Source organism: Piliocolobus tephrosceles, chromosome 8 (assembly GCF_002776525.5).
Source record: "Piliocolobus tephrosceles isolate RC106 chromosome 8, ASM277652v3, whole genome shotgun sequence".
In the NCBI taxonomy this organism is placed as follows: Eukaryota; Metazoa; Chordata; class Mammalia; order Primates; family Cercopithecidae; genus Piliocolobus; species Piliocolobus tephrosceles.
The window spans coordinates 68,302,290-68,324,554 of record NC_045441.1 but is presented as its reverse complement, the minus strand read 5'-3'; the positions used below and the strand labels follow the sequence as shown (position 1 = coordinate 68,324,554).

At 41.1% G+C, this 22,265-nt stretch overlaps 1 protein-coding gene, 1 non-coding gene and 1 pseudogene across 7 annotated transcripts in view; 2 read left to right on the top strand and 1 right to left on the bottom strand.

Moving 5' to 3' along the window:
* The first annotated feature begins 1,108 nt into the window (after positions 1–1,108).
* LOC111551645 lies at positions 1,109–1,512 on the top strand (annotated as a pseudogene).
* An 807-nt stretch (positions 1,513–2,319) lies between these two features.
* Positions 2,320–22,265, top strand: part of ARL4A (ADP ribosylation factor like GTPase 4A) — a 73,801-nt gene continuing 53,855 nt past the window's right edge. Inside the window, exons 1-2 of one of the 6 annotated variants that reach the window (XM_023225681.1) lie at positions 2,320–2,529; positions 3,660–4,669. In XM_023225681.1, coding sequence (XP_023081449.1) covers positions 3,746–4,348 — 603 coding nt within the window. In that variant the 5' untranslated portion in view covers positions 2,320–2,529; positions 3,660–3,745 and the 3' untranslated portion in view covers positions 4,349–4,669. Of the gene's footprint in view, positions 2,530–3,055; positions 3,223–3,659; positions 4,670–22,265 lie in introns of those variants that run through there. The other 5 variants (XM_023225682.2, XM_023225683.2, XM_023225684.2 and 2 more) reach the window with 5 other exon arrangements.
* LOC111551651 lies at positions 17,814–17,944 on the bottom strand. The gene has a single exon (XR_002734422.1). It is a non-coding gene; the product is annotated as a small nucleolar RNA SNORA64/SNORA10 family (small nucleolar RNA).

Below are 22,265 nucleotides of genomic sequence, written 5' to 3'. Positions count from 1 at the left end.
TCCACCTCCTGGGTTCAAGTGATTCTCCTGCTTCAGCCTCCTGAGTAGCTGTGATTACAGGCGCCTGCCACCACACCCGGCTAATTTTTTGTATTTTTCGTAGAGGTGGGGTTTCCCCACGTTGGCCAGGCTGTTTTCGACTTTAAGAATCCAGTATGAGGCCAGGCGCGGTGGCTCAAGCCTGTAATCCCAGCACTTTGGGAGGCCGAGACGGGCGGATCACGAGGTCAGGAGATCGAGACCATCCTGGCTAACACAGTGAAATCCCGTCTCTACTAAAAAAATACAAAAAAACTAGCCGGGCGAGGTGGCGGGCGCCTGTAGTCCCAGCTACTGGGGAGGCTGAGGCAGGAGAATGGCGTAAACCCGGGAGGCGGAGCTTGCAGTGAGCTGAGATCCGGCCAGGGCACTCCAGCCTGGGCGACAGAGGGAGACTCCGTCTCAAAAAAAAAAAAAAAAAAAAAAAAAGAATCTAGGATGACAAGTATGCACGTTCCTGTGCTAGTCATAAAAGAAATAAATACCACTGGCAATAGTGGTCTTGAGAAAAACTATGATATTTCTTGAGGAAACTCCAATCCATATTTAAAAAGAAAAAAAGTACAATTTTAAAAAAGTGTACCATATAGGTTCTTCCAAGTTACAATCTTACAGTCTTCACTAAAAAGATGTTTTGTCGACTAAAGCTTTCCTACAACGTTAAGTCATTACTTCTTTTGCAGGTTGTCATAAGAACCCTGAAATTACCGCTGAAAACATTTTATAAATGTATTCATCCATAGAGACTCCAATATTCCACAGGGGCAGGGACAGCGTGTTTTGCTCACCATTTTATCCCCAAGCACACAGAATTGTGTCTACAGCCTATTAGGTGTTCAATAAATATTTGTGAACTTATTGATCAAAGACAAAACTACATTTAGTCAGAATCATCCAATGAAGAGCATTTTGCATTTGATGACTAGTAGACTTAGATGAACAGTTCCAGGACCACCGCTAATTTTCCTTGGGTCATTAGAAACATCCCTTCAGGGCTGCGGAGGGAAAATCCAACCTGGCCGCTGCCCCACAGCCCCTTTCCGTTCCACGCGTTTGCCTCCCCGTTCTGATGAAGGAGGACATGGAGGCGGAAGAGCAGCAGCGATTTTCTTAGCCATTTTCTTACCAACAGAGGCCAAAGGAAGCAGCAGGGCACTACACTGCGGGTTGTCTTTGCGAGGAAGTGGCATTGGGCAGAGATGCAGTTCAGCAAACTTATCATTGCAGCAATTTTGGAGCTGACTTTTCGACAGTGCAAGATCTAGAAATGTGTGCAAGACATGCGAAAAGAACCACCATTAACACTGAAGATGTGAAGCTCTTAGCCAGGAGTAATTCACTGCGAAAATACATCACAGACAAAAGTGAAGAGCTTGCTCAGATTAACCTAGAACGAAAGGCACAGAAGACAAAGAAGAGGATGCAAACAAAAATGCAAGGGAGCCAGCAGAGGCTGGAGTACAGGAAAGTTAAGAATTAAACTCTCCCGCTGCTTGGAAAATGCAGCTTTCTGCAGGTAGAGCCACCTAGTATGCATATGGCGACAAAGGGAATCTTGAAGGGATAAATAGAGATTTTAAAAAAGGCTAGATGGCTTTTTGTGTTGTATTTTCCAAGTCGTTAACTGCAAACGCTGGTTTTAAAGAGAACTGGACACTCAAGCAAAATACTCTTACTCCCATGTCTCACTACAGCACATGCAAATGGTGTAGTTGAATGGTATATCGGAAATTATCGCAATTAAAATTGTGTGAGCAATTTGAAAGAAAAAGAAAAAAAGAAACATCTCTTTCATCTTTCAGAGTGTATTTCCTTATGTGTCAAACTGGAATATTTCTATCTGTCGCCAGCTCCCAGGGATGCTGCTAGAACCACGTGAGAGAGCGCGTTCACTTGCTCTACAAAAAGCGAAGGAAGGCGGTTAGCAGCCCAGCCAACCCAGGCCGCTTAAGGCCAACTACTTGGGGACCTCCACGTCACCTTGATATATACGGGACCACCCGTAACCCGTGAACTACAGAATCTCTAACCTCGCATCACTTAACGGCTGCCCCGCAGATGCTCTAGGCTCCCCGAGGAAAGGCGGTGCCGGGGGGGAGGGGCGCGGGGACCAGTGCCAGGCTGGCGGGCGGCCACAGACAGGGCTACCAGTAGCAACCGCTCAGGGGTGAGGCCGGAAGTCCCATCCGACCTCGCGGGCAGCCAGCGCTAGGCCGATTCGAACTCGTCCTTGTTTTGGCGTTGCTAGGAGACGCGGCTCCTGCGCGCCCCCAACAGGCCGGCGCCCGGGCGGCGCGCGGGAGGGGGCGGGGACTGTCGCGTGGAGCTGCTGGGCGAGCACCGTTAGGGCAGCCTGGCGCTCGGCGCCCGCCAGGCGCCCAGTCCTCCGCCATCGCCCACGCCTCCCGGGTGCCAGGGAACAGGTATCAGCGCGCCTCCCCAGCGGCTGGGGGAAACACTGAGTGAAGAGGAGGAAGGACGGTTAGTCAGGTGAGCTGCGGCTGGGTGGGCGGCCGCGGCGGCCACGCCCTGTCGAGGGAGAAGAGCCGATTGTGTGCAGAGGGGCAGGGTGAAGGGATCCCGCTCCGGGGAAGGTGGGCTTACCCTAGCGGGCGCGCCAGGTCTAATCTCTAGCACCTTAGGGGCCCGCGCGGTCACAGCCGGCACCCTCGGGCCTGCGGACAAAGGGTTAACGCGTTGGCGGTGACTGCGGGCCCCGGATGTGAGAGCCTCAGCTTGGCGCCCTGGCTGCGCTGCAGGTGCGCCGGGCCGAACGGAGCCGGCAGCCTGGCGGCTACCTGACCGCCGGAGGCTCCCCTTCACCTGCAGCGGCTGCTTGGCTCCCTCCGAGAACGCCGCCTTTTCTAACTTAAGGGCAACAGGTGGTGCCGGTGGACCGAGAGAGAGCCCAGCTCCGCCGTACTGGGAGCGGCAATTACCCTCACCAATTACGGAGCGGGGGCGGGAGTTGCATGGCTACCCTGATGCGGGTGACCAATGGGATTTGGGATCATGGGTGGACCGGGAGGAGTGGGCGTGGTCGGAGTCTGAGTCCAAGGTTTCTAGTGAGATAACTGCCAGAGCTGCTTGGAGAGCTAAGCTGGAAAGACGTGGGGGTGCTTATCCCTGCGTGGAAACGCTTGCCAATGCTTTCTCATTTGGACCCAGACTCCAGATCGGGAGGTGAGAACGTTGTTATTTTGGAAGGGGTAGGAGGTAATAGTGATCTTGGGTATGCTGTTAGGCATGTGGAATTAGATTCTCAAGATAGGACTACCTGCTTATGAGTTTTCTGCCAAATAGGCACTTTGTGGTTATGGCCACTTAGACCACATATTGTTAACTAGGTTCTTTCCAGAATGAGGTCTTTGAGGTTTGGGGGCCCAGGAGAAAAACGTACATATTACTGCATTTTAAGTAAACCAGATAATTTCAATCACTGTTATTCCATCGTTTGTTTTGAACTGTGTGTGTTTTCATGTACGTTTCATATCTCGTCTGGTTTAGCGAAGCAAGTTGTAGTAAGTTCTTCGTGTTGTTTATTTTAGCAAAGTAGAGAAAACCTGTTTTAATGTATTATTTCAGGAGAATAACTTATTATTTCTTCCCTCTCCCGGCAGTCTTATAGCTGAATCAGCTACCAAGAGAAGTTCTAAAGCAAGAAGAGAAAGGCACTTCAATTTGGGACATTTATTTGCACCTGGAAATGGGGAATGGGCTATCAGACCAGACTTCTATCCTGTCCAGCCTGCCTTCATTTCAATCCTTCCACATTGTTATTCTGGGTTTGGACTGTGCCGGAAAGACAACTGTCTTATACAGGCTGCAGTTCAATGAATTTGTAAATACCGTACCTACCAAAGGATTTAACACTGAGAAAATTAAGGTAACCTTGGGAAATTCTAAAACAGTCACGTTTCACTTCTGGGATGTAGGTGGTCAGGAGAAGTTAAGGCCACTGTGGAAGTCATATACTAGATGCACAGATGGCATTGTATTTGTTGTGGACTCTGTTGATGTCGAAAGGATGGAGGAAGCCAAAACGGAACTTCACAAAATAACTAGGATATCAGAAAATCAAGGAGTCCCTGTACTTATAGTTGCTAACAAACAAGACTTGAGGAACTCATTGTCTCTTTCAGAAATTGAGAAATTGTTAGCAATGGGTGAACTGAGCTCATCAACTCCTTGGCATTTGCAGCCTACCTGTGCAATCATAGGAGATGGCCTAAAGGAAGGACTTGAGAAACTACATGATATGATCATTAAAAGAAGAAAAATGTTGCGGCAACAGAAAAAGAAAAGATGAATATCAATACCTATTATATCTGTGTGGAGTAGGTTTTCTCTGGTCTGATTTTGACAAATAGAAGAGTGTCTACAACCTGGTTTGCCTGTCTGCCCTCCTGGATGCTATTAAAGCTTTGTTTTGTTGAACAATCAGATGCCCAACTCTGTTGCCTTGTGGAAGATGAGTAAATGCAGTGCTTCTTAAAGTGGTCTCTTCTCCCTACCCCACAAATCTTTTGGTACTAGCATTTGGGGAAGCCAAGCAAGGATAGGAAATTGACCAGAACACAGTTGTGGAAATTTGGCCTGAAGTTAGTGAAATAAAACTTTCAAGAGTGTCTGCCCAGTGTTTTGTGCTTATATCTTTTTGCAGGGGAAGCCTTTGCAAGAAAACTGCATACAAGGCTTTGTAATGATCAAGTGCTAATCGATGGAAATGTTAAGGTAGATTAACATATATGCAGTTATATTGATCACATTGGTCCAACCAGTCCTTTTTTGAAGTAAGGAACAAGGAGTATTTTTTAAGTTTTGGCCAAATGATTTTTGACGCTTTCTGGAATCAAGTAATTTAATGGTATAGCTTAATTCTAGACAATGTTTAAGTTGGTCTACCTTTAATAAAAATAAGATATTTGGGGTGTATTCAAGTGCATGGATTAGTTTTCCTGACAAAGCATGTTTTGGTGTGTAGTCTTACTTTTTAGAAATAGCTATGCATCGTTCTACACAGGTTTAAAACAACTTTTTGGGGGATTTAGGACTATTATAGAAATAGTTTGTTGTCAGAAGCACTTTCTCTTGAAGAACCTAAAATAATTGACTCACTCATAGTAAATATGGGCATGTAAGCTAATAAATATGCACTGGATACATGTATGGATTTATGAAGAAGGAAATTAATGATTTAGTGAAGAGGATGTAATTAAAATATGTGGTTTCTAAAATATTCCAGTTATGAGATACTTGTTTTATTAATATTTGCTGGCTGAAAACAAATGTGGTTTTTATATATTTTTGTAGTGTGTTGGGAAGAGCAAAAGCTTTATAAATATACCTGATGCGCTGTAGAATGAAAATGTAAAAGATGCGCTGTAGAATGAAAATGTAAAAGATACCCTGTATGTGTTCTGAGCTTTAATTTTTTGTTTACAAATTGAACAGTATTACATGGGCTGTCCAGTCCTGATTATAGGGAGGAAGAAATGGTAACAGTATGGCAGATAAGAATTACAATTATAGAAAATGAGGGGAAAGTAACAAACCTGTTTTATGAAAATTCACTGGTACTGTTTACATTGGATAAAAAGCTCTATAAGGAGGAAAGACCTTTATCTGATTTTTATCTACAGACAGAGACTTCCAGTGACCATATATTACTAAATCAGCTTATTTTTTATATCTAAAGCAACAGCTGTTGGTTCTGAAAAATCACTGAAAGAAATGCATTTTGCTAGCAGGATTTGTTTTGGCTTTTTTTGTTTGTTTCTTGTTTGTTTGGTTTTAGTGGCATAACTGTTTGGAACCTTGATTCTTCTGTCACACAAAATGAATGAAGTAACTTCATGTGGAGACTTCATATGTTAAATATTCCTGCACTAGTGATGGTCACTTAGAATGTTTATAGAAATGTGGATAATTACTACCAATAAACTACTTGAGGCACTAGGAGAACAGTATTAGATTTTGAATTTTAATGTATTTCCACTTTTGCTGAAGATTTTAATTAGATGTGAAATAACAACTGACCAGCTAGGCTGTTGAGTCCCATAGTAGTTTAGATCTGCTTAGATGTGACAGGCATTGAAGGCTATTTTCTTTTTTTTTTTTTTTTTTCTCCCTTCACTGGTAATGAAGTCATGGTATCTGCTGCAAACATGAGTAGATCCATGATGGATTAATAAAGCTTTCTGGAAAAAAAAATCAGTGTATCAATTAGATTTTTCAGTTTGCCTGTACTTTCTGTCTACCTACTATATAAAATAGTGCTGTTTTTAACTATTTCAAAAGCTTGTGTGTTGACCCTTTGTAGCCTAAGAACATAAGCAAATTAATGTTATCTAAGTTTTTCATATTTTATGGGCAAAAACAAAAGACAAAATGGCATGAACACTGTACAAACTTTGATTTATAGAAGACAATTTCAGCTATAAAACCCATCATAAGATTTTCTAGCGTGCTAAGTTCAAGTTCCCTACCCCCATTCTAGTTATTAGCACCATAGTATAATGAGTCTTTAAATCCTGAAGAGTTTAGACTATGCTTTTATATGTAGTTTTCTATTATGGCACACCATTTCTAGTGCATATTTCTAAAATATTTTCTTGTATTTGAAGTTACTTGGTTTAATACAAAATATTAAGGACTGCTCAACTGAATCCAAATTAATATCAAAGAACAAAGTTTAAGAAAAAACCTTTTGATAAAGATAATTAATTTTAAAAATATACAGAGTTGTTCTTAAAATAGTTTATAAATGGTGTTCTTAAACCATCAGAAGTTTACTAAGACTTAATCATGGAAAAATGAACTAAATATAGGGAGACAAAAAATGAAGTTATTAATATATATATAAGAAGAATTACTAGTCTGTAAATGAATGATGGTTTATGAACAGAGGGAAAGGCATAGACTTTGTTTGTACAAGGCAATTTTTTTTTTTTTTTTTTTGAGACAGAGTCTTGCTCTCTTGCCCAGGCTGTAGTGCGGTGGCACAATCTTAGCTCACTACAACCTCTGCCTCCTGTGTTCAAGTGATTCTCCTGTCTTAGCTTCCCAAGCAGCTGAGATTACAGGTACACCATCACATCCAGCTAATTTTTATTTTTAGTAGAGGGGGTTTCACCATGCTGGCCAGGCTGTTCTTGAACTCCTGACCTCAGGTGATCCTCCTGCCTCAGCCTCCCAAAGTGCTGGGATTACAGAAATTAGCCACCACGCCCAACCTGTACAAGGCATTTGACACAAGAATTGTTCCATTAATAATTCGTGACGCTGAAGGAAATCTTCAGTATTTCAAGGTTCTGTTTAATATAACAATTTCCTCTGTAATGTAAACAGTGATTTCATCAGTGATAATAAAGATGCAAAAAAAAGTTTTATCAAACTTTAGATGATGTAAAACAGCATTCAGCTGATGCAATTGAGAATCTTGAGTACACCATCATTTGAAGCTGGAATTTTACCTTTAAGGTCTAAATTTGGCAGAACATTCTGGAAATAGATCCTAGTGTTATGGAATACTAGAGTGTCTAAGCCTTAATATGAACCAATATAAGGTGCCAATGCAGAATCATAATGTTAATATTAAAATCTATGAAGATTAGAAGTAATAGTCTCAACAAACCACAGCCAGAGTATATATCCAATTCTGTTCATGCATATTAAAAATATGGAAATACCTGTACAGGAAGCTAGTTTAGGAGGATGTTAAATGTACTAGCTAAAAACATGAGCTTTGGAGTCAGATCGGTCTTCAAATCCTGGCTCTCCCATTATTGCACATGACCTTTTAGCAAATTCCTTGCAACTTAGGATGAGAATGCCCTCCTGGTTAAATGACTGTCTCATATAATTTTGAGAGGGTTGAAATAACGTGTATAAACTTTCACATATTGCCAAGCATTTGATAAAAACTGACCTATTGTTAACCAGTAGGAATCAATATATTTATTATTTCATCTGGGGCAATTTACTTGCAGCCTTAGTTTCTTAATTTGTAATGTAAGGGTTATATCTACCATTGGGGTATAACCTTGATTTAAAAGGATTAAATCAAGCAATGATATTTAGCAGAGTAACTGACACTTAAGCATTCAATGGATAGTTTTTTAATTTTTGTTTTTGTTTTTGTGAGAAAGAGTCTCGTTCTGTCACCCAGGCTAGAGTGCAGTGGCACAATCTCGGCTCACTGCAAGCTCAGCCTCCCGGGTTCAGGCCGTTCTCCTGCCTCAGCCTCCCAAGTAGCTGGGACTACAGGCGCCAGCCACCACGCCCGGCTAATTTTTTCTGTTTTTTTAGTAGAGAGTAGAGATGGGGTTTCACCGTGTTAGCCAGGAAGGTCTCGATCTCCTGACCTCGTGATCCACCTGCCTCAGCCTCCCAAAGTGCTGGGATTACAGGCGTGAGCCACCGCGCCTGGCCCATGGATAGTTATTAATAGCCAGAATACTTTATGATCAATGTATTTAAAGAAAATACTTGTTTTGGTGGGGGAATGACTATAACATGGTGAACTCATACATGTCACAAAATGGCAACTTGGTGGAACTTGGCAAAAGTCTAAATATGCTGAACTCCCTTGAAATATGGATCATTTCCTTAGGTTTCTAAAGTACCAATTTATTGTAACAATATTATCCTACCTTTCCCGTAAGAGACAAAATTTAATTTAAAATCTCAGTTATTTTCTGGTGTAGACATACATCAAAATACAATACCTCACTTTTCAGACATTAAAATTTGAAACTATACATTATGGTTCTTCAAAATGCCTCAAGATTGTTATCTATAATTCACAAATGTTTTCTAATAATAAGAATCTGTATGCCAACATTTAATGGAAATTTGCAGTATCTGTGGGCACATCTGGTTGGTGATGGTGGTTGTGTTTGGTGGTGGTTATGTGTGCTGTGTTATTTTCCAGTTACTTTCAGTCTTTTGTCTCGTTTTATGTCTCCTGTTTATGTTGCTCTGAAGTGGAGATTATCTGTATTAGTGGTTGAAGAGAGACATTGAAGTTGATTCATTTCAATGAAGGTCTACCTTTAGATAAAATCTTAACTTTTTATTATGACAGATTTCAACCTTATACAAGAGTAGAATAATAAACACACCCAAGTATCTGTCATCTAGTTTCAGTAGTTATCAACTCAGGGTCAATCTGGTTTCCTCTATACTTCCGTTCACTTCCTTCCATGCCACCTTCCTTTTCCCTCCACTTCTAGATTATTTTGAAGTGAGTTCTGGAAATTACATTTTATTTATAAATATTTTGGTATATGTGTCTAAAAGATATTCACTTAAAAATTTTCACTATCGCCGGGCGCGGTGGCTCAAGCCTGTAATCCCAGCACTTTGGGAGGCCGAGACGGGCGGATCACGAGGTCAGGGGATCGAGACCATCCTGGCTAACATGGTGAAACCCCGTCTCTACTAAAAATACAAAAACTAGCCGGGCGAGGTGGCGGGCGCCTGTAGTCCCAGCTACTCCGGAGGCTGAGGCAGGAGAATGGCATAAACCCGGGAGGCAGAGCTTGCAGTGAGCTGAGATCCGGCCACTGCACTCCAGTCCGGGCGACAGAGCGAGACTCCGCCTCAAAAAAAAAAAAAAAAAAAAAAAAAAAAAAAAAAAAATTTTCACTATCACATGTAAAAAAATATATACTTCTTCAAAATAACCAAATATCCATCCAGTGTTTAGATTTCTATTATTTTATTATTATTATTATTATTATATTATTTGAGACAGTCTTGCTCCTTTCGACCAGGCTGGAGTGCAGTGGCACGATCTCAGTTAACTGCAACCTCAGTCTCCCGGGTTGAAGCAATTCTCCTGCCTCAGCCTCCCCAGTAGCTAGGATTACAGACATGCACCACCATGCAGGGCTAATTTTTGTATTTTTAGTGGATACAAGGTTTCACCATGTTGGCCAGGCTGGTCTTGAACTCCTGACCTCATGATTCGCCCAAAGTGCTGGGATTGCAGGCATGAGAATACAGAAAATTAGCTGGGCATGGTGGCACATGCCTGGAGTCCCAGCTACTCAGGAGGCTGAGGCAGGAGGATTGCTTGAACCCAGGAGGCAGAGGTTGCAGTGAGCCAAGATCGCACCATCGCCCTCTAGCCTTGGCTATGACAGCAAAACTCCATCTCAAAAAAAACTATATATATATATTTGATATTTTTCTATCTCTTGCAACTTATTCCCATTTATGCATAAATTGTCTCATCTTTAGAGAGAACTGAGTCTTTTTCACACAACCCTAGTAATTTTGGATGGCTTTTTTGATTTCTCATTTACCACAAAGTCCCTATCTTAACTTGTACATTTCCTGTCCCAGATCTGTTTTCCTAGGATGCCAGGTTCCTTGTATTAGGAAATGGTATTTAGAGTCCACAGTCTATACTACTGGATTTGTCATTGTTTCTAGGCCTTTTCAGTGGATAGTACTAGAACTCTATTTTTTTTAAGATTAGATACATTATTAATTCACAGTGATAACTCCAATTCAAAGATTTACATTCAGAATGATAAGGCATTTATTTAGTTTCAGCGATATTATCTCTTTTCACTCATGCCAAAAATATTAATTATGAGCAACACACGTTTGTGTATTTGCTTTATTCCACTTTAATCTCAATGCAATACTACTGTCAACAATTGGATGACTGGTAGTCGTTTAAGAATGTTGTAGTTACCTTTGTCCTTTAGGTATATCTCACTGGAGATAAATTCTTGTATTTTAAGGTCACTTGGAATTGTTATTTTATGTGGGACTATGTTTTAGGTATATTTGTTTCACAAAATCTCTTATTTGTAGAAATGTTGACTCTGGTTTATTTAATATATACAGTTCTTCAAGTATATTTAAATACTCAATTTGGGATAAAAAATTTTACACACAATACTTTAGGAACCTCTCTTTTATAAATTGATATACATGAATGTTTTCTACAATTATGAGGAATTTTTTCTAGGCAATATTTTTCTTTTCAGTTCAAGCAGTAGAATTGTTTTGTGAAAATTCAAGTAATTTACATGGAAGACATCTCATATATAACAGGCCTCTGACTGAAAAAGAACTCTTACCTTCCCGTTGCAACTCTTTATGATGTCAACGAGAATCTGAATATTTGTTTTATGGGGTTTTTTCTTTGTTACGTTTTGGTGCAGAAACTGAATAACTAAACAGCATGTAATTAGAAATTGTGGGCATCCAGTGGGCTGAAGTATTTCTTAAGTATTCAAATGAAAAGTGCTTGTTTCCCTTAATCTATCATCTACCTGTAGATACCCAGAAATGAGTGAGTGACAAAATGGAGTTCCCTAGAATGACATTTTTCTAAACTGGCTATACTTCAGAATGACTTAAGGAGCTCTTGAGATTCCTACACTTCACTTCAGACATTTTGAATGGAATCTTTAGGAAATGGGCCCAGTAATTTATATTCCAACTCTTTGTAGTATGTTTTTTAAACATACCTAGATCAGCCAGATTTAGAAACCATTGCTTTGGAACTTAAAATTTGTGGGCTGGGGATGCCAGAGGGATAATACTTTTAGTGGCAGGAATAAAGGGATCATAAATAGAACTGGCCTAGGGAAACATTACCTGTCTTAGACCCTTTTCTTCTATATAGTGGAACGTTTTTCATTGGCTTGACATTTATGTCATAATAACAAAACAGGATGCTGTCTGATCCGGGGATGTCTCAGATCAGATGGCTTAGGGGAAATCTAAGGGATTGCCCAGGGAAACGCAATATGGAATAGACACTTTTCATTTTACCAATTTTATATATATAGTAGGCTTAATAGGTGATATCTTAGAAATTTACAAGTAGTCCTGCCCATCTCACAAGAGACCAGTTAAAGCTTTAGAGATGAAGTTCTATTAATAACTAGTGCCTATGGTGTTTTTTCTGTAACCCTTTTGAGAACTTTGAATGTCACAGGTTTCAATGATCATAGCCAATTATTTTGAGGACTAGCAGATATGGTAAGGAAAAATCAAAGACTATGACAGTAGGAATACTTGAAGAAAATGGGCAGATCCAAATGGCCTATAACCAATAGACTAAGCCCAAGATGCACTTGATTAATCAAATAAGCAAAATACCTTCAGTCTATTCTGTAGAGAAAAATGGTCCTTCTTGTTTGATCAATCTGTCAGCAGCTCCTCATGTTAGAAACTGGGTGTTTCTTTTAAATTATACAGGTAGAGTATTGACATGTATTAGCTGTGTAACTTAATGCAAGCTACTTAATTTCTCTTAGCTGCAGCCTTCTCACCTTTAAATGGCGACATTCTCTCTCTTACAAGGTTATTTATGAAGGAAGCTGTCCGGAGCCATAAGGCCCCGAGTTAGCGGACCTCTGTTGCTTGATCTCCGCAAAGCGGAGACAAAATGGCACATTTCCGGGTTCTTCATTATAACCTGTTCCCGCGCGCACCTAAAACCTTTCCCGCAGGCGCCTAAACCTTTCCCGCGCGCGCCCAAACCTTTCCCGCGCGCGCCCAAACCTTTCCCGACGGCGCCGACCTTTTCGCGCCCAGAAAGATATGCAGCCTAAGGCGCAGGTGCGATCCCGCGCCCGGGAAAATTACAAACCCACGGCGCATGCGCAATTGTAATTTGAGAAGACCGGCCCCCGTCACCGCCCTGGCCCAACCTCTCCCCCTGCCAGCCTATATAAGGCATCGCACCACCATTATTAAACGAGACTTGATTTGACAGGCTGTTTGTCTTGTCTCCATTTCTCGTGTTTTCTTGTCTCCTCCATTCCCACTCCCCCTTCCAGGGCCTGTTCGACTGTCCCGCGGGTCGGGACAGGAAGCTTTATGAGTCATCTGGCATGATTTCTAGTAAGTAAACCAAACATTCCCTCAAGTATGTGAATGCCTCATGCTGCCGGGTGTTTAGAATATAGCAATCACCAAAACAGAGAAGGGTAGTTTGTCTCTTTCCTGCTCTAGAGACTAAGCTCCGCAAGGACCGGGTATTTATCCATTGCCATATCCCTAGCTCTTATGAACTACACAGCACATATTAAACACTCACATATGTGCATAGTTAACAAATAAATGAAGCTTAATTCTAAAGTGATATCAGACAAAAGTTAGTAAAATAAAAAATGTGAAAAGTGCTATGAAGGAAACAGAGGACTAAGGATGAGAAAACAACAGGGGTGATTTGCATTGGATAAAGTGGTTGGAGATTTTTCTTATTTATCTAAAGAGCTATGGAAAGAGTAGAAGAAAGAGCATCTCAGGCAGAGGGAACTTTACATGCAAGGGCCCTGAGATGGAAAATCACTGAACCGAGTAGACTAAGTATGCTTAGAACTGGTGAGCAATTGAGAGAATGGCAGGATATGAAGTTGCAAAATCAGAATAGAGCATTTATCTGTCTGACAATAGTATCTTTAATGATAGTTTGCTTTTACTTAGTCTTTATATATTTAATTACAAATTACTGATATTTTGTTTAAATCTACCACATTTTTCCATTTGACCATTTGTTTATTTTTATGTCCTTTCTTTCTTTTAGATTTATTAAGTCTTTTTTATTCTTACCCCACCCCCATTGTTATACATTCTTTTACTATTCTTTTTGTTATTCCACAGTTACAGCATACATCCTTGACTGAGTAAAGCTTAATGTAAATTAGTGTATTTACCGCTTCTACTTTTTGGACAATATAAAAACATAAAGCTTTTTAAAATTGTATTTACCACCCTCTCCCACCTGCCTCCCCCTGTGATATATAGGCTTTTTATTTTATTTTTATTTTTTTGAGACAGAGTCTTGCACTGTGGCCCAGGCTGGAGTGCATTGGCACAGTGTAGGCTCACTGCAACCTCCACCTCCAGGGTTCAAGCGATCCTGCCTCAGCCTCCTGAGTAGCTGGGACTACAGGTGTGTGCCACCACACCCAGCTAATTTTTGTATTCTTAGTAAAGATGGGATTTCACCATGTTGACCAGGCTGGTCTCAAACCCCTGACCTCATGATCTGCGCACCTTGGCTTCCCAAAGTTTTGGGATTACAAGCATGAGCCACTGCACCCCATGGGCTTTTGTTTATGAATTTTTAGCTCAACACATTTAAGATCCTGGAGACATGACTATTATTACTTTTTGTATATTTATCCTTTCTGTACTAAATTTTTTTCTTGAATCTCTATAGGTTCATTAGAATTAAAATCTAGCAAAACTTTAATTTTGGAATCTGGGATCATTTTTCTTCTGTCTGAAGAACTTCCTTTAGTATTTTCTCAGTATAGATTCTAAAGACAGAGTCTTTCCTTTTTGGTTTCTGAAAAGATTTATTAAGTTTTATTTTTAAGTGCTATTTTCACTGTGTACAGAATTTCAAGGTTGGCATTCGTTTTCTTTTAGTACAGTTGATCATTGAACAAGGAGGGCACTAGGAGCACTGACCCCTACACAGCTGAAAATTTGTATGTACCTTTTGACTCCCTTAATTTTTTGTTGTGTTGTTGTTGTTTGTTTTTGTTTTTTGAGATAGAGTCTCGCTCTGTCATACAGGCTGGAGTGCAATGGTGCGATCTTGGTTCACTGCAACCTCCGCCGCCCGAGTTCAAGTGATTCTCCTGCCTCAGCCTCCTGAGTACCTGGGACTACAGGTGGGCACCACCACACCCAGCTAATTTTTGCATTTTTAGTAGAGACGGGGTTTCACCATGTTGGCCAGGCTGGTCTCGAACTCCTGACCTCGTGATCCACTCATCTCGGCCTCCCAAAGTGCTGGGATTACAGGCGTGAGCCACCATACCTGGCCCATTCCCTTAAAAATTTAACCACTAAGCCTATGGTTGGCCAGAAGTCTTACTGATAACAAACAGAAAATTAACACGTAATTTGTATGTTATTTGTATTATATACTGTATTCGTACAATAAAGTAAGCTAGAGAAAAGAAAATGGTATTGAGAAAATTATAAGGAAGAGAAAATAGGTGACATAAGTACTGTACTGTATTGATCAATACTGTAAGCTTATGTCATGTGTCTTCAAGATGAATAGTTTGCCTGAAATAGTGGGCAACCACAGCTTCAGACCTCAATCTATGGTGTATATCCAAATATTCAACTTTTCCTTTTAATGTCATAACTTTTCTCCATTTCTTTTTTTTGAGATGGAGTCTCACTCTGTCGCCCAGGCTGGAGTGCAGTGGCGCCATCTCAGCTCACTGCAGGCTCTGCCTGCCAGGTTCAGGTCATTCTCCTGCCTCAACCTCCCGAGTAGCTGGGACTACAGGTGCCCGCTACCACGTCCTGCTAATTTTTTGTATTTTTAGTAGAGACGGGGTTTCACCGTGTTAGCCATGATGGTCTCCATCTCCTGACATCGTGATCCACCCGCCTGGCCTTCCAAAGTGCTGGAATTACAAGCGTGAGCCACCACGTCCGGCCCTTTTCTCTGCTTCTTGAGCGCAGTTCCAGCACCACTTGGGGCACTTCGTATGATTCCCATGTTTCTTATTCAAGGTTTATGGTATTGCACTAGACAGAGTGAAAAAAACGAGTGAGAACCGTGAGGGATCACTTTTTACTGTAATACGCAATTTACTGGAGAGACAACTGCTCGCATGGTAATAATTAGGGTAGCATGACTTTTTTTTTTTTTTTTTTTTTCTTTTTTGAGACAGAGTCTTACTGTCGCCCAGGTTGGAGTGTAGTGGCGCAATCTCGGCTCACTGCAACCTCCCCCTCCTGATTTCAAGCAATTCTCTGCCTCCGCCTCCCAAGTAGCTGGGATTCCAGGAGTGCGTCACCGTGCCGGGCTAATTTTTGCATTTTTTGGTAGAGATGGGGTTTCCTCTTGTTGACCTCCACCCACCTAAGCCTCACAGAGTGCTGGGATTACAGGTGTGAGCATGACACAACTTTTTTTTTTTTTTTTTTTTTTGAGACGGAGTCTCGCTCTGTCGCCCAGGCTGGAGTGCAGTGGCCAGATCTCAGCTTACTGCAAGCTCCGCCTCCCGGGTTTACGCCATTCTCCCGCCTCAGCCTCCCGAGTAGCTGGGACTACAGGCGCCCACCACCTCGCCCGGCTAGTTTTTTGTATTTTTAGTAGAGACGGGGTTTCACCTTCACTGTGTTAGCCAGGATGGTCTCCATCTCCTGACCTCGTGATCCGCCCGTCTCGGCCTCCCAAAGTGCTGGGATTACAGGCTTGAGCTACCGCGCCCGGCCCGACACAACATTTTAAGTGGATACTTGCAACACTTGAGCTTACTGCAATAGCCACAGCAGGTGGCTACGAAATTGTTATAGTAGTAAGATAGGTACTATAGTGAATTTTTTTTTTTTTTTTTTTTTTTTGAGACGGAGTCTCGCTCTTTCGCCCAGGCTGGAGTGCAGTGGCTGGATCTCAGCTCACTGCAAGCTCTGCCTCCCGGGTTTACGCCATTCTCCTGCCTCAGCCTCCCGAGTAGCTGGGACTACAGGCGTCCGCCACCTCGCCCAGCTAGATTTTTGTATTTTTTAGTAGAGACGAGGTTTCACCATGTTAGCCAGGATGGTCTTGATCTCCTGACCTCGTGATCCGCCTGTCTCGGCCTCCCAAAGTGCTGGGATTACAGGCTTGAGCCACTGCGCCCGGCCACTATAGTGAATTTTAAGCAGTTATGATTGAATACTGCATCTTTATTTTTGTTTTAAGTTTCTGTCAACAGCAAATGGTGTCATGTATGGTCTGTAAATGTGTGAGAGAAAGTTTTGGTAAATTTTAACTTTTTATAAAAGATGTGTATATTTTAGGATGGTAAATAATAAAACAGACTATGGGTACATATATTTTATGCATTCGTGACATACCTTTTTAAAAAATTTTTGCTATTCCTAGGTGATGCAGTTCATCTGTGAGTTTTTCAAATTGCTCCAAATCTCCAAAAAATTTTCTAATATATTTTCTGAGAAAAATCTGCGTGTAAGTGGACCCATGCATTTCAAATCTGTGTTTTTCCAGTGTCAGGTGTACTTTAAAGTATGTCAGGAGAGTGGGGATAAAAAAATTCAAAGTATTGTTTCGAGAAAGTGAGCTATCCTCTCACTCAACAGCAATAAACACAGATAGAAGATATCTGTGACCAAATGTGTGGGGATTTCTTCCCACAGCAAGTAAGCAGGCAATCAATTCTGCAGCAGAAACCACCTAGGTGTCCTCCAATTCAAGTCAATTCTGACTATTTTCCTGCACATAAAACCACAGGTTGAAGCCAGGTGCGGTGGCTCACACCTGTAATCCCAGGACTTTGGGAGGCTGAGGCAGGTGGATCACCTGAGGTCAGGGGTTCAAGACCAGCCTGGCCAACATGATGAAACCCCATCTCTACTAAAAATGCAAAAATTAGCTGGGCATGGTGGCAGGCACCTGTAATCCCAGCTACTTAGGAGGCCGAGGCAGGAGAATTGTTTGAACATGGGAGGCAGAGGTTGCAGTGAGCCAAGATGTGCCATTGTACTCCAGCCTGGGCGACAAGAGTGATGAAACTCTGTCTCAAAAAGAAAAAAAAAAAAAGACGAAACACAGATTGAGGGCTCAGTGCCCAAGACCACCCCTGACCCTCATCAGTCACAAGTCTGGGCCTGTGGAACTTCTGACCTACCAGCTTCAATGTGGAGTTTCCACACTCTCTCTTTGGGTTTAATTTGCTAGAGCGGCTTACAGAATTCAGGAAAACTGAATATATGTTTATCAATTTATTTATTTCCTTGCTTTTTTTTTCTCCTGCTTTTGTTGTACCCTTCAAGGAAAGAGGCTACCATAAGGCCGAGCTTTGGTACCAAGGGACCTTTTTTCTCTCTTCCCATTGCAAAAGTCACACAAGTGAAGCCAGGTGTAACTATACAGAGCCAAGAGAGTCATTTACTGGTTTATTACAAAGAAGATTACAAAGGATGTAGGTGAAGAAATTCATAGGGCAAGGTATGGGGGAAGAGGTTCAGGGTGTCCATGCTCTCCCTGACCACCAACCTCCAGGAGCCTCCAACGCGTTCAGCTATTCAGAAGCTCTTGAAACCCAGTCTTCTTGTGTCTTTTATGGAGGCTTCATTGGATGGGCATAAACGACAGCTGTGTAGAAATGTGATTAGACACAAAACATAGGATCTAATACTAATAAGTTGAGTGGGGAAACCCAGTAAGGTCTATCTGTTTAGATTCTTTTTGTCCTCTCTCTGCTGCATTCTTTCCTCCAGGGAATGGGGCAGGACCCCTTTTGAAATGGGAATCTTATGGCCTACAATCACGTAAGTCAGATAATTTCTTTATGGCCAGCTCCAAGACAGAAAGGCAAGGAAGTTTTCTGACTTTGAAAGAGGAGGAGCAGATGAAAGGAGGCAGGAGGTAAGAAAGAGAGATTCTGTTTTCTGAGGCCTGTATCTGAAGTTTTAAGTGCCCCAACATTATAACTAAAGACTGTAACAAGGGATATGGGAGTTATAAGCCAGGAACTATGTACGAAAACATATATATATAGATATTATAGTATCTATTTATATATATCTCATTATTTCACACATGTCATCTATTTTCTTCTTGTTTCCATTGTTTTTGCTGGGAGGTCAGCTGTTAGTCTATTTTTTGCTTTTGTGAAGGTAATATGTCTTTTATTCTCTGGTTGCTTATAAGATTTTTCTTTTTTTTAGCTTTTGCAGTGGGACTATGTGTCCAGGGGTGGTTTTCTTTGTACTCTTTTGTTAGAGCTTTGTAGAGTTTCTTGAATACATGACTTGAAGCACCTGTCAGATGACATCAACATCTAGGTATCTATGGGTCTGTCTCTTATTTTAATCAACTTTTGCCCTTTTACATTTCTTCTTTTTATCTGATTGACTGCCAAACATTGTAAATAAAAATTGTAGTTACGATTTGAGGCTCAGTAGGGTGTTATCTTTCCCCAGAGAGATTTTGCTTTTGTTACTGGCAGCAAGGGTTGAGTTAGATCATCTCTCTGGATTTGATTTATTTCAGATCTTTCCCCCACATTTTCACTTTCTTTGTAGCTTTCTGATGCCTTCAAACAGTTAAAAAACAAAAACTGTCTAGTTTTTCCAGTTCTCTCAACTGGAAGATTGTTCTGAAACAGTAAAAAATAAATTTTATTCTAAAAACAATAGGAAGATACTAAAAAGTTTTAAGAATTGACATAACCCGATTTCCATTTTAAAATGACCTTAAATTAATTAGTTGTTTTGCCGTATCTTTCCTTAAAATGTCCCCAGAGCTTTCTTTTACCTACATTTCTATTGTTATCATCCTGGTCTAAACTCTAAGTCACTAACTTGGATTATTGTTTTTTGTTTTTTTTGGTTTTGAGACTGAGTCTCTCTGTTGCCCAGGCTGGAGTGCAGTGGCATGATGACGGCTCACTGCAACCTCTGCCTCCCGGGTTCAAGCAATTCTCCTGCCTCAGCCTCCTGAGTAGCTGGGATTACAGGTGCGTGTCACCACGCTTGGCTAATTTTTGTATTTTTAGTAGAGGCGAGGTTTCACCATGTTGGTCAAGCTGATCTCAAACTCCTGACCTTGTGATCAGCCCGCCTTGGCCTCCCAGAGTGCTGGGATTACAGGTATGAGCCACCGCACCCGACTGGATTATTGTTTTTATCTCACTTTCTTGGTTTCCTGAAAGTCATCTAACATATTGATGCTAGATTCTTTATTCAGAGATTTGGTTTCTTTTATGTCTAGATTTGCAAATTAAAAATAGCTGTGAAGATCATGTGTGGTGGCTTATGCTTGTAATCCCAGCATTTTGGGAGGACAAGGCAGGTGGATCACTTGAAGTCAGGAGTTCAAGAGCAGCCTGGGCAACATGGAGAAACCCCATCTCTACTAAAAATACAAAAAGTAGCTGGTTGTGGTGGCACACACCTGTAATTCCAGGTATTTGGGTGGCTGAGGCATGAGATTTGCTTGAATGGGTGAGGCAAAGGTAGCAGTGAGCTGAGGTCATGCCATTACCACCAGCCTGGGCAACTGAGAGAGACTGTCTCAAAAAAGAAAAAGCGATGGGATTTTTAAAGTAGCACTATTAGTCACACAGGAAACCAAATCAACTTAAGGTGGTTAAGTAACTTGCTGAAAGTTACACGTTTAAGGCAGAGCTACCTGTTGAATCTAGGTCTCTTTACGTTTAGAACTTATATCAATTATTTCATATTATAGATATGCATTCAAATTATATTCTCTTTAAATGAAGCAGCATTTATATTCTTTTGCTACTAAAAAAATTCTTAAAATGTAAATAATAATAAAAAGTTAAAACTTTTATCTTTTGTGCTCATTGATGTCAAAGTTGCTTGAGCTGAAGTTGACTAAGAGTTTTCGAACCAAGTGACTGGTGCTTTCAGAATGGCAGAAACCATTCTGGAAATGAGGCCATCCAGGAGGAAACCCTTCTCTGTGAATGTCTGGGTTTTTTGTTTGTTTGTTTGTTTGTTTTTGTATTTTCTTTTTTTCAATTAGAGATTCAGGGCTTTAAAATCCCATAAATAAAAAGTCCTGGACTGGGCATGGTGGCACACGCCTGTAATCCCAACACTTTGGGAGGCTGAGGCGAGTGCGTCACCTGGGGTCAGGAGTTTGAGACCAGCCTGGCCAACATGGCGAAACTCCATCTCTACTAAAAACACAAAAATTAGCCGGGAGGCTGAGGCAGGAGAATTGCTTGAGCCCCAGAAGTGGAGGTTGCAATGAGCCAAGACAGTGCCATTGTGCTGCTGCACTCCAGCCTGGGCCATAGAACAAGACACCGTCTCCAAAAAAAAAAAAAAAAAAAAAAAGTCCTGGGCATGGGTAAACAAGGCTATAGAGATATTTAGCCAAAACAGCATGAGAAAATGTATATTCTTTCTTTCACCCATATATTAGTTCCATGATTCTTCTATAATAGGTCTGTAATGCATGAGGAAACTACAAAAAGCTACCATGTTAGGGGTGAAAAAAAGGCAGTCCTTCCAGATGTGGTTGCTAACAGATAATTAAAAAAGTGAAGCCTTGAGCGAAGAAAGGTCCCAGCATGACTCAATATAGACCAAGGTTACAGAAAGAACTAATTTCTTTCCAAACAAAGAACATGAAGTAAAGCAGAGCTGATCCCTATGCTACTACATTCATTTCAGTTTTATTTCCATCTGTCTTTTCAGAGACGTTTGACACTAGCCTGTATCATTATTTATATTATTTGAGAATATGAAATTCTAGAATATGAATCCTTTCTATTTATACATAAAGATTTACATTGATTTCATATATATAATCATACAATTTTCAAAAGAGGGTATAAGGTATAATTTAGTGCTTTGTAATTCCTTATCATTGATCAATATATATTTTTAAAAGATCAGAGACTTTTTTTTCCAAACTAGACATTCTTTTATTAAAAAACTGTTTTGGGCACATAGTAGGTGTATATACTAATGGGAGTACATGAGATGCCCTGATACAGGTATGTAATGCATTATAATCATCATGGAAAATAGGATATCTATACCCTCAAGCATTTATTCTTTGTGTTATAAACAGTCCAATTATACTTTTTTACTATGTTAAAATGTACAATTAAATTATTATTTACTATAGTGGCCCAGTTGTGCTATCAAATACTAGGTCTTATTCATTCTTTGTATCTATTTTTATTTTGTACCCATTAACCATCCCCACTTCCTCTCCACCCCTCCACTACCCTTCTCATCCTTTGGTAACCATCCTTCTACTCTAGCTCCATGGGTTCAATTGTTTTGATTTTTAGCTCCTACAAATAAGTGCAGATATATGAAGTCTGTCTTTCTGTGCCTGACTTATTTCATTTAACATGACTTCCAATTCCATCCATGTTGCTGCAAATTACAAAATCTTTTTTTTGGCCGGGCGCGGTGGCTCAAGCCTGTAATCCCAGCACTTTGGGAGGCCGAGACAGGCGGATCACGAGGTCAGGAGATCGAGACCATCCTGGCTAACACGGTGAAACCCCGTCTCTACTAAAAATACAAAAAAACTAGCCGGGCGAGGTGGCGGGCGCCTGTAGTCCCAGCTACTCGGGAGGCTGAGGCAGGAGAATGGCGTAAACCCAGGAGGCGGAGCTTGCAGTGAGCTGAGATCCGGTCACTGCACTCCAGTCCGGGCGACAGAGTGAGACTCCGCCTCAAAAAAAAAAAAAAAAAAAAAAAAAAAAAAAAAA